The 13134-nt window shown below is 34.5% G+C and overlaps 1 protein-coding gene across 1 annotated transcript in view; it reads left to right on the top strand.

Annotated features, from left to right (window-relative positions):
• LOC106468551 (receptor-type tyrosine-protein phosphatase mu-like) overlaps positions 1 to 13134 on the top strand; it is a gene marked incomplete at its 3' end in the record, with an annotated part of 105953 nt that overhangs the window by 20935 nt on the left and 71884 nt on the right. Inside the window, exons 7-8 of the mRNA XM_013928984.2 lie at positions 10217 to 10403; positions 11004 to 11080. Coding sequence (XP_013784438.1) covers positions 10217 to 10403; positions 11004 to 11080 — 264 coding nt within the window. The remainder of the gene's footprint in view (positions 1 to 10216; positions 10404 to 11003; positions 11081 to 13134) is intronic.

A 13134-nucleotide genomic window follows, 5' to 3' on the forward strand; every position in this document is an offset into this window, starting at 1 on the left:
ATGACATAGATGAAGGAATAGTCAATAAATTACTTAAATTTGCAAATGATATTAAGGTGTTGCTAGCTGTGAAGAGAATGCTGCTGATTTACAAAAGGATTTACATTTAGATCATTTAGTGAGTTTGGCAAATAAATGGCAGATGGTTTTATATATAATAAATGCAAGATAATGCATGTGGGTGAGTTATCATAATTTGAATTATAAGTATAATTTTGATGGGAATATCCTTAATAGTGTTATGAAGGAAAGAGATCTCGGTGTAATAATCGATCAGTCTCTAAAGCCATCCAAGCAGTGTGCTGTTCCTAGTGGTAGGGCAAATAGGATTTCAGGTTGTATCTATAGAAGTATTGAATACAAGTCTAAAGAGGTTATACTTTCATTGTACAGGTCACTAGTTAGGTCACATTTTGAATATTGTGTTCAGTCTTGGGCTCCTTACCTTAGGAAAGACATTGAATTGTTGGAAAAGGTTCAGAGAAGGGTTTCCAGAATGGTTGCCTGGGATGGAGGGGTTGTCATATGAGGAGAAGATGAAATCTCTCAAGTTGTTTTCTCTTGAAAAAGAAGAGTTAGGAGGGATCCAATTGAGGTGTTTAAGATTGTAAAGGGAATTGATAGTGTTGATGCATAATTTTTTTATATTTAACAATGAGAATAGAAGGACTAGGGGGCCACAAATATAAATTGGGGCAAGGTAGGAGTCATCTTCACCTAAGACAGTTTCATTTTTCTTACAGAGAGGCTGGCCTTTGGAATGGATTGCTACTTTAGATGCTGTAGAGGCAGTAATTTTAAGTGAGTTTAAGAAAAAACTTGATAAGGGCTGGCTTTAAGAATTTTTATAAGTTTGATTTTAGTTATTTATTGATTTATTTTAATGATTTTAATTCAGTGTAAAGGATAGAACAATCGAGATGGACCAATAGGTAACAATAGGTTACCTTATTTAAATTAAAGAAGTTTAGATTGCCTGCTAAGATAGGAGACTTGAAAAATTATAAAAGATAAATAGAGCTAGTCAAGCAGGAAATTAGGAAATTGAAAAACAAAACAAAAAAGTTGACTGAAAATGTAAAAATTAATATGCTAGGATGGGTGTAGGACCTTTTAGGGTATGATACAGGAAGGTTCATATTTGATGATTATGAGAAAGCTGGATTGATAAACTCAACTTTTTCTTTAGTTTTCACTCATGAAAATTTAAGCTATATTCCTCATATTGAACAGTTGCTAGATGGAAACAGGATCAAAGAAGATGGTCACATTAATTTTGAACTTGTTGAGAAAACTGAAAACTGAGAAGTTTAAAGAATGATAAATCTCCTGGGTCTGATAATATTTCCCCAAAGGACTTCAAAGGAAACAGGATCTTAGGTTTATTGAATACAACACTGTATAACAATTACCAATTCATAACTATTGAATTAAATATACTTGTGATAAACTATCACTTCTAAAAATAGCTAAATTTAACACTTGCACTATATAAAGTATGTAAATTATAACACTCAAATTATACTTAAATTGTAACAGTCATGTATATTTAACAATAGGCTCCTTTTCAAGAAAAATATTTACAATATTTTTTTATACTATATACAAAAACTGTTTTCAGTTCATGCACATAGTCTACTCGTATGATCTGCATCAACATTTGCAGTCCTCTTGATGGCCTCAATGCTGAACCAGTAGTTCTGGAGGTACAATACCTATCTCATGATCTTTGCACTGTCGAATTTGCACCTCTAGATGTTTGCAAGGTGCTGATAGTCTGTCTGGATGAAGAACTCCTTCCTGTAAAGGTAGTTTTGAATTCCTGGATGACAAATATGATGGCCAGACACCCTTGTTCAATCACAGTGTAGTTCTTCTCACTACTCAACAGCTTTTTACTGACGTAAATTACAGGAAACAGACCTTCTACATGTTCTTGCAGAAGTACTGCTCCAATTCCAACGTCTGATGTATCAGTCTGAACGATGAACAGTGTGGCATTTTAAAGATTGGTGAACTTCCTAACATGTTCTTCAACTTCTGGAATGCCATCTGCTGTAATTGTTCCCTCTTCACTTTGATGGGTTGGCCTGTCTTAGTCAGGTAGTCAGTGGTGCAGCAACTTCAGCATAGTTTGGGATCAACTTCCTATAGTATCTCATTAACCTCCAGGAAGGATCTGACTTGCTGCTTGGTCATAGGAGCTTGTGTATCTTCTGTGCAGGTTAGGTTCTCCTCTTCCATGGCTATCTGTTGGTCAGTCACCTTGTGTCCAATAAAACAGCACAGAATAACACACTTAGATGGTCTGATGGTCAAACTTGCTGTCAAACAGCTCTCTGAGTTTCATCAGATGATCTTCCCATCTGGCTGTGTGGGTCAGAATGTCATCCACATAATGCTCGATGTTAGTGGTTTTGTGCAACATCTTCCTCATCATGCAGTTGAATGTTGCTGCTGAGTTGATTAACCAAACAGCATCCTCTTGAACTGGTAACATTCATAAGTGTCACAAAAGCTGTCTTTTCTTTAGGTTCTGTCTCCATCGAGATCTGCCACTAACCTTTATTGAGGCCAATCTTGATAAAGAACTTGGCCTCATCTATTTTCACCATGATAACCTCTTGGTTGCTTATAGGTTTGGGATCAAACTTCATCACAAGGTTCAGCTTCTGAAAGTCTATGTAGAAGCAGTTTAAGCCATTCTGCTTCTTCATGATTACCACTGGTGAACAGTTAGCTGAATTCAAAGGCTCAATGATTCTAGCTTATAACATTATCTCGACTTCATGCTTGATCAGGTCTGGAAGGGCTTTACCTTGACAGGATCCCAGTTCGTGGTCTTGATCTTGTGTTCCCTGGTCTGTCTGTGAAGACATCTATCTGGATACTGACCCAGTAGCTTTTACATCTGCTTGCCAGTCTGTTCTTCACTGATGTTGATGTCATTGTGTGTCTCATCTACACCCAGCAGTCTTAGGTCTAGTAGGACTTCATTTTCTGTGACAAAATCGCCATCGTCTGTTTCTATGTCAATGACAGCCTCACCTGCAATTTCCATCTGTGCCTCCATAGCTCCACCTGTTAGATCTTCTTTCCTATTGAAGTACCTCTTCAACAGATTGGTGTGGTAGATCATGGTTTTCCCATCCTCTTTCACTTTATGGTCTATTCTATTGACCACTTCCTGCATTAAAAAGGCTCTTTACATTGTAGGGTGAGTTTGTTGTTGTCTTTGGGTAACAGAACCAAGACCAATGTTGATCCTTGGCTTTTGACTTAATTGAACTGCATACAAACGTTCTCGAGCTAGTTAACAGGTCTGCTCCAGTCAGGTTCTGAGGTTTAACACATAAAGGTATGTGTTCCTCACATCTTACTCTTCTTCTCCTGTCCACAGCTCTTTTAATATCTGCATCAAACCTCGTATTGTTCTTCCATACAAAGGATGAAAATTCTGTACTCACTTGTGGGACTTCTCAGTAAGCAAAAAAAATACCATCTGCAAGTACCTGTCCCAGTCACATGGTCTCTCCTTGCATGTCTTCTTCAGCATGCTCTTTAAGACTCTATTGATTCTTTTACAAAATCCATTACATCTAGGGTTGTACAGGATTGTAAAGAGCTGCCTAGTGCTGATGAGTCTGCACACCTCTTACATCAGTTCTAAGGTAAACTGGGTCTCTCTCTCACTCAGTATTTCCTTTGGGAAGCCTACTCTGCAGAATAATTATAGGAAAGCTTTTTCTACTCTCCCTGTCTCTATCTTCGTTAGTGTTATGGCTTCTGGGTAATGTGCTGAATAGTCAATTACTGTCAGCACATACAAGCTGCCTTTGTCAGATAAGGATGCTTGTGATTTGATCAAGTCCACAGCTACTCTGCTGAATGTCTCTTCTGTGAGAGGCATCTCAGCCAGTAGCACTTTGGCTACCATCTCTCTAGGTAGATGTCACATAACCTGCAGAATGTATCTAGTTACATCTCTGATGACCCCTGGCCAATGGAAGTTGCTGTTGATTCTGTCTGCCATCTTCTTTGTTCAAGAATCAACTTCATCACTTGAGTCCTTTATTCTGTTGATACTATGATCTGTTTAACTTCCCCAATAGATCTGGTACAGCACTCCCTTCCAGTCCTCTGTTCTGTAAGTCCCTTCCCCTTGGTATTGTGTCGACTCTAAAGTTTTAGCAGTGAAGAGTCTTTCTTTTGTGCCTTCTTCAGTTCCCATAGACTTACAATCGAAATATCACCTTTCAAAACTTCCAGAGTCTTGATTTCTTGCTTTGTTTTTCTTTTCTGGAGCTCTTGTGGTGACTGCAGATGCCTTATCAGTCTCTTTTCTGTCTGGTTCCTCATTCTCCAAACTTCTACTGCCTAGCATTTTGTCAGTCACCAAGTCATATATGGGTGCCTTCATATACATGTTCTCAAGGTCTTCCATGTAGTATGGAATATCTACCTTTATTCTTGCTATGGGAAACTTTCTCACTGTCTCATCAATCAGCACACAAAAATGTACCTTACTTACCATCTGGTCATCAGATACTAAACTGGTTCTCACTGCTGCACCCAGTGTCTTGTAGGACTTTCACTTTCTTGTCCCCAACATAGCCTTCACCAACTAGCATGTTATGGTTTGTAGGCTCCTCTCGATCTTTGTTACATGCTCTGATCACAATTGGCACTTTTGACCCATTTACTAACTTGATCTGACCTTCAATCATGCACTGTTTAATCATTGTGATAGCACTTTCATACTTTGGTGAATCTCACGAGTTGTCTTCATTCTGTTTCTTCTGGCAGCAGTTACTCTTTTCTTTTTCTTGTCAGTGCCATGTTTGTAGGTAGCTCCAGCTGCTTTATATTGAGATTCTGCTGTTGCTTGTTGGTGTCAGACTTGCACTCACTCACAATGTGCCACGTTTTATAAAAAACACAGCATCTCTTTTCCCCACTGTCTGTTGACATCTTGTAACCTTTTGTGGCATCCTACTTCTGGTCAGCCACCCCTGGTTTCAACTTTAACTCATTATTCTTAGACTTGCCAGTTATACTCCCTCCATGGGCTTCCATATACTGTTCTTCCAGCTTGATCAGCTCATTCACGTCTTTTGGTTTCTCTTCTTTAGGAACAGTGACATGTCACTTGAGCACATGATCATGAACTGTTCATGTATTAGTAGATTTCCCAGTCCTTCAAAACTATTTTCACATTTGGCCATGTGAATCCAGCTTGTGAAGTATCCCCAATGATGAGCCACAAACTGAAATACAGTTTCTCTAGTGTCAGGTTTGACTTTTCTGAACTTCCAGCAAAAACCTTTCTCAGTGTGTTCATAGCATTTCAACAAAGCTACTTTTTACTAGTCATAGTCCATGGCATCTTCTTATGTCTTTTAGGTCTTTTTCTGTGAGGACAGGGTTGAGACAGACTGCTCAGTTGCCTTTATCCAAGTTCAGACTTTGGGCAAACCTTTCATACCTCTGCAGGAAAGCATCCGTGTCATCTTTCTGTTCCTTGAATTTGGACAGCTTGGGTTGACTGGCCCTGACCTCATTGTCATTTTTGGGTACTCTGTCTTTCTGTTGGGTGATCTTGACAATTTCAATTGGTGCTCTTATTCTCTCTCTATTTCCAGTCTCTTCTCTCTCTCTCTTCTTTTTCAACTTATATTTTACACTCATGTTCTTCTTTCAGTCTTTCTTCCTCTTTTCTCTGCTTATGCTCTTCTCTCTCCCTCTATTCTCTCTGTCTTTTGTTTTCTAACAAGCTCTTGCAGATCACCATCTGTAAGTTCATTTCACTCACCCTTCTTTATCCACTTATCAAAGTTGGTCAATATGGTTTTATAGTGTGGTTGTGACCTCTACAATATTTTCACCCCCACTACAGCTGTGTGTATATAGGCCTATTTGCCACTGGTAAGTGGTGGTAGAAGTAGATATAAACAACACTGTAGATCCTGGCTGGCTAACCACTCTCAGGTTTATGTATGGGCCACATTCTTTACAGTAGATGTCTGTGGCTTGTTGGTGATAAATTTCAACAATAAGCAAACAGAAACACAATCCAATTGTTTTGAAGTAATATATTGAAACAAGTCAAATGTATATACCAATGTTCCTTACACAGTTGATTACCACAGTTGAATGTAGAGCTTTAAATAATTATCTTTTTCATCAAAGGTCCACACATGCTGGTTCAGTTACTTTAGAACAGCTTGTGACAAGACAAATTATGATGAGGGAGAAGGAATCAAGTTGGAAGAGGGAACGTGGGGTGAATTTTTCTCAAGGCAGCAAAAATTTCCCTTTACTGCAAAGGAAGAACTATTGAAAGACATACTAGAAGACATAACTACTTATTATGCATATTCATTGTTTGTTGACATTGAAGTTTTCAATCTCATTGTTGATGAAATAAACAGGTATGCAAGACAGGTTATGAATGTTGTAGATATGAGCAGCAAATTCTGAATGAAAGCATGGAAATCTACTGAAAGTCGTTTTATATTCAATGTGCATTTTTATTTCAATAAAAAAAAATATTCCAATACCCAACTGGCTCCACTTGCTGGAACATGGGTAATATTAAATGTTGGGTAATATGAAATTAAATAAGACAGCTGCCAGTAAATTAGTAATAACAATGTTTTGAGAAGGAAAAGTTGTTAATACAAAGTTATTTTTTTAGACAAGTGGGTCAGTATAAACATTCTTTTAAAACTAAATGTTTGTATGAGGCTGTTTTTAGCAAATAATATATATAATCATATAGAGCATTGGCTACAAACAACCAATGCATTTGAGCTCTCTATCACATTGTCAGTCATCTGTGGCTGAAGCAGCTTGAACAATACTGAGCCATGTCAGCCACATGTGGCTGCCTTGTCAGTGAATGTGTTAAAAACAAGACAAATATATAATACACATCTCCTTTACTGGAGGTCTATCTGTGTGAACTGTTCTAGACTAAGAAAACATAGCATAATATACCTGTAACAACAACAATGCTATTCTTCTCAGGGTGAATGCATCATTCAGGTGAATGTTAGTCATACCAATCAAATAATAAAGGAGGTTACATCCATAGGGTATCACTTGACCTATCAGTAGAAAAGATCACTATCCACTTCTACATAGGAATTTCAACTTTATAAAATTCTTTCCCACAAGAAAGCACACGTGATAACACAAGTGAATGACCCAGGACAAAAGGTAACTCAAATAAATGGACCTTAACAACCTTTATAACAAACATTTTGTATTGTAACCAGATGTATGAAAACTTTTAAATAAAGTGGTAGAAAAAACATAGTATGACACTATGCTACAAGTGCAATGTATATGAAAACTTCATTCTTATATGGTCAGAGTTCAGATGCTCAAATTTCCGTTGCTAACATGACATTAACTAGAAATGGAATTATCTGGAATACATCTTACGTTACTGTAGGACATTTCAGAAGCTGCTTTCACTCTGCAATGCATTTTTACATACTTTTAGACCTTTAATGTGCAATTATCATACTATACTTCTCTCACTTTTCAGCCAAATTAACCTTATGAGCTTATCCAAAATTCTGTAATACAACTTTTGCACCACCTCTAAGAATGGACAATAAATCCTTAGAGTTTTAATGTAATTTGTTTCTAACTAGGGCACACTTTCCACATTTACCTTATACAGAAGGTTGAACACACTTGATAAGAACAACTTGCACTTACTAATTCAGTGGTGTGTTGCTACAACTGTACAATCATTGACATATTTAGTACCTTTGTATTTGTTTCACAGCAAATCTCAACCATTCAACAGTGCAATGCCATGAGGGTGTTCTTTTCACTGGCACTAAGGATATTTCACAACCCTTTCCAAAGAAATATATCCATATAGTAAGATTGTTAAATATTGTTGAGCTAAAAACAAATACTAGAAAAATCTGCAGAGCAGAATATTTATAAGACTAATGGTCTCCGAAGCCATATCTCAAGCCAATCTACAACATGGCTGTCATCTGCAAAGATAAGACAAAAGCCATTACAGTGAATTTGGGTATATCTTCTGGTATTATTAACAACAAAAATTAAAAACTGATGAAGGCTCACAAGCTTTCTGTCATGCCTCAAAATTAATGTGTATTTTTGAGAAAGATAGCTGAAAAAAATGAAAACACAGTATTCCTATTTGACCACATAATTGTCAAGTTCCTCAATCATACGTGCAAGGTAGATCTAGGGATTTCTGTGCATCTAGATCCAAAAAAAGATCACTTTTGTAACTGATGCAATTCTTGAAGAGAAGTTGTTGAAGTGGGGGATATGAGTATGTTCGTTTGTCAGGGCCTGACTATGACAGGCAGCAGAAACCAGTCTTATATTTATTAATTTTGATCAGAGCATGGGCTTTCCATATTTGCTTATTCATGATAGTCTAAGCTATACAGTGCCTGCAAGTGTAAACATACAATTGAGAACCAAGAGGTTGATAGCCCATACATGATTAATTAGTTGTTCCACTAAAAAGATATTTGAGCAATGAGCAATGATGGAAGAACAAATAAGAGCCTCCCTGCATATAAGATAAAATTGCTATATCATTGGAAGTGTTTCTGAACAGCAATCATATGAAAAACATAGTGTTGCATTATGCAGCAATGTTACTGATATGTTTTTACTATACGAAATGTACAAAAATGTAATTTAATGGCATGGTCTATTTCTGTGATTAAAATACACACAGGTCATTAAAGTATAAAATAAGTTTTTTATTAAACTTAACTTTTTCTCTCTCTTTTTTTAAATACTTCATTGTAATCATTTATCAGTGTGTCACAGGTCTTAAACAGAAAATCTATTAAAGACCTGTCAATACAATCAATCTTTAAAAACATATAAACTTTGCCATATGTTGTCACTAATTCTAAAGACTGGTGAAGCTAGCTTCAATGACGAGATCAATGCAAATTCAAGGAGAAAATTTGGTTGGGGTAGAGGGACTAGAGGTATGTATAACAACCTTAAACTCCAGACTAATTTTCCTTGAATTTTCTACCCATGGCCCACTCACATACCTGCTCAAATGCAGTTTCAATAGACTGGTGTTTGTTTGAACTGGTCTTGAAAACTTACATCCAACACTGAAGAATCAGCATTGAGTTTCTCAAGATGTATAACATTAATCTTTCTCTTTGCTTTGAATCCTCATAACCTTATAATACATTCACCAGTAAACACTTATCTGCACTCAATGAAAATTTAATTGAGCAGTGTTCATGAACTTATGAACCTGCAAGTTACTCAGAGGCAGTCCTGATCAAGTAGATTGGGAACTTATCCTTCAATGTGCAATATTAAAAACTAAGAATTCAATGTATACTGTTCTTTCTTGCCTACAATTTTGGTATATACTCCTGCAGAAATGTATAGGAATATGTTTTGTTTTTATGTGTCCTCAACTTATAACATTCTGTTGAAGTGGGTCTTTCCATCATTTCACTTATCACTTTGGCCTGATTATCTTATTTACCTTCATTTTCAAATTTTAATTTAAAAAAGTAGCTTAACATTTACTAAAGTATTCAATTAAGAATTAAATTTGTACATGAAGTAAATGATTTTTTACATTTCTTGTAAGTTATTCAGTTTTTTCAAAATGACACTTTAAAAGATGTTTACTCATTTCTGATAAGAAACGATTATAGCCTTTTCAAACTCCAAACACTGAAAATTTTTTACCATACCAGTAATATGTTATTGTTGCAAGATCAATGTTACTAATCCTTCACATCTGCTTATTCTGCTTTCTTTTTTTGTTCTTCTGTTAAATTTATCCTTATTTTCTATTATTTTCTGCTCTCGAAGACTCTCTACAGCCTTGACTGCTAGTAACGCTTGTTTAGAATTAATTAATTATTGACACTTATGTAATTCATTAATTTCTTTTGCTATTAAATCCACTCTGACATTATTATAAGGAATCTGGAAGATCAAGCATTGATTCTACTAACTGTCTACATTCTGTTCTTTAGTTATTTCTTTTTTAAACTAGCAAATCATGCAACATGCTAAAATTTTTCAAATTCACAATGTTCATATAATTGTCTCGATTCTTAACAGTGTTTTGTTGTTTTGAATTTATTATTATTTTTTACATTATTATGAATTAAAAAACTTCAAGGTAAGTTACTTGTGGATTACACTACTTCATTAGGTAGTTTATCGTGAAAAGCTAGAAACACAGTGGCATAAACTAGACTCCTGGCAACCAGGACTGAGTGCCACTATTCCAAACTTGCTGCCTGATACAGAATATGAAGTGGCTGTTAGATGTCGACGACAAGGTCGTGGAGGGGATGGAAAACCTAGTCCAAGTGTTTCTGTTCATACATTATGTGGAAGTAAGTTATTACATAAATGTGGGTTAAATCTCTTACCATTTTACATATGAATTATTTCATAGTACATCTTGGTCTGCCTGTGTTGGTCTGTGTTTGTTCTTAAAAATATACCCCTTTCAGGCATTTTTAATCTTCACTGCATTTTATTCCCTTTATAATTAATGTTTTACCTTTTCAAACAAACTTATTACTATTTTTTTATTATTTTTCTTTTTAGTTGATTTCCCTGCTCAACTTCCAGTCAAATATAAAGAGTTCCTTCTTTCTTTTTAAGCTATTTTGATTATTTTTTTCTTTCTCTTTAATTTGTTTACATAATGTATTTTAATACAAATGAAATAAAATTACTGAAAAGTTTAGATCATGAGATTATCTTTAGTTGTTTCTTCACACCTTAAAATCTGTTATTTTTGATAAGTAAAACAGAGGCAATAATTAGAAATTTTGGGATTAGTTTTGTTAGGCAGAACATGTTAAATTATTTGCATTTCTCATATCTGAAACTCTTTTTCTTTTTTTTTAGTTAGATAAACTTATATATTAATGTTTTATTGAATGTTTGTCTGCTTGTGTATGTAAAGTTTTTTACTGTTTTTTTAGAATCAAATCCTAATGGAATCCCTCAAGATTTTCATGGTGTGGTGATCAATACTACATCCATTCAACTACTTTGGAATGTAGGTAGTTAAACTTGTTTGAAGTTAAACTTATGTGAATGTTTGATATTTGAATTCAAACTCATATGGAATTAGTTATTTAAAAACATCTGACTTAGAAATTATGTTAGTGAAGTTCATATATGTGAAAAGTAGAAAAGTTGAATTTATGTGAAAAATAAACTCATTTGAAAAATAGGTATGTCAATCATGGAAGATAGGTGTTTATGTTAATCTGACAGACTGGTGATTGAAATAATGTTAAAGATAGGTTTCTATGGTGTTATATGTAATTAGATTACTTGGGAGAGCAAGAAATGTAATTTAACTTATTTAAAGATGACAGGTAAAATGATATATGTTAACCTCATCTAGAAAATAGGTAGTTAAATTTGGAGGAAGGTAAGTAGTTGAGCATTTGTACAAGTTAGGTAACTGAGCCCATATATAATGTATAATTGAATTTCTGGTGAAAGATTGGTCATTAAACTTATATTTAAACAAATAGTTAAACTTTGATAGATTGTTTAAGTAGAGTAATCACAATCAGTACACTGGAATGGGTGGAACTGCCTGTTGTAGAAAAAACACAAGTGTAGAAGACAATATTTCAAAACACCTGTTTTTTTTCTACAACAGACAGTGTACCCAAAAATTTAAAACTCATGTTAATTCCAGGTTGTTTGATTCATTTGAAATGTAACTATATTAAAAATGTTGTATCTTTTATTTTTTTCAAAATCATTATATTTTATTTTAATATGTGTCAATTTTATGGACTGCAATTCATTACAGTAGGTGTCTGTGACTTTTTGGTGATACATTTCAACAATAAACAAACAGCATACAGTCCACTAGTTTTAAAATAATATATTAAAACAAGTCAACCTAGCTACAAATGTTCTTTATACAATTGATTACCACAGTTGAATCTAGAGCTTTAAATAATTCTATTTTTCGTCAAAGATCCACATAGGTTGGTTCAGTTACTTTAAAAAAATTTAATTGACAAGATGAATTATTTCTTCTCTACTCTGTTATCACAATAAAATCAGGGATAAATTCACCTTACCCTGTGTATCCACAGCTTCAAATAATTCACTTTTGCAACAAAGGTCCACACAGGCTGGTTCAGTTACCTTAGAACCCAATTGACAAGAAGAATTATTTCTTTGCTACTCTGTTACCACAATACAATCAGTGATAAATTCACTTACATTAGCCCATGGGTTGTCACAGTTGTATCCACAGTTTTAAATAATTCTCTTTTACATCAAAAGTCCACATAGGCAGGTTCAATTACTTTAGAACACCTATTGACAAGATAAAATATTCTCCTTCATCTCTGTTATTACAATACAAGCTGTAAAACTCACTTTAGAAATTTCACACGCAGTATAACTTCATTTTCACTTTTACTAATGTACTTGCTTAACTTGGTCACTTATATATATATATATATTGCCCAACTGTTGCCTATAACTTTCTACAAACTATGAGACATTATGATGTAACAATACTCAATGAAACAATTAGAAAAACTTAGAAGGTTCGAGTAACCTGACATTAATTTACAACAATTGAAGTACACAACAAATGATTCATAAACAGTTATGTAAGCAAACCTGCAATAAATCATTGCCCTCAAAAACATTAAACCCAACACTCACATTTTGATGAAAGTTTAGAAAACACAACCTTTACACTCCAGATAAATATAAAATAATATATTTTTATTTCGACCAATGTTTCACCTTTGCTGCTTCATCAGGGTTAATATGCACAACTGTTTGATATTAGAATATTCGTTAAATTATGAAGTATGTGCTACAAACTTTGAAAGCCAACACTCACACTCTATAACTATCTAAATAATAACTCTCATAATAAATTTAAATAAAACAGTCATGTATAATTAACAATAAGCCTCTCTTCAAGAAAAATATTTACAATATTTTTTTATTATCTACAAAACTGTTCTCAGTTCATGTACAAAGTCTACTCATACAGTCTGCACCAATATTTGCAGTTCTCTAGATGGCCTCAATGCAGAACTGATAATTCTGGAGATATAA

The sequence above is a fragment of the Limulus polyphemus genome, unplaced genomic scaffold, assembly GCF_000517525.1.
Source record: "Limulus polyphemus unplaced genomic scaffold, Limulus_polyphemus-2.1.2 Scaffold3051, whole genome shotgun sequence".
NCBI classification, from domain to species: Eukaryota; Metazoa; Arthropoda; class Merostomata; order Xiphosura; family Limulidae; genus Limulus; species Limulus polyphemus.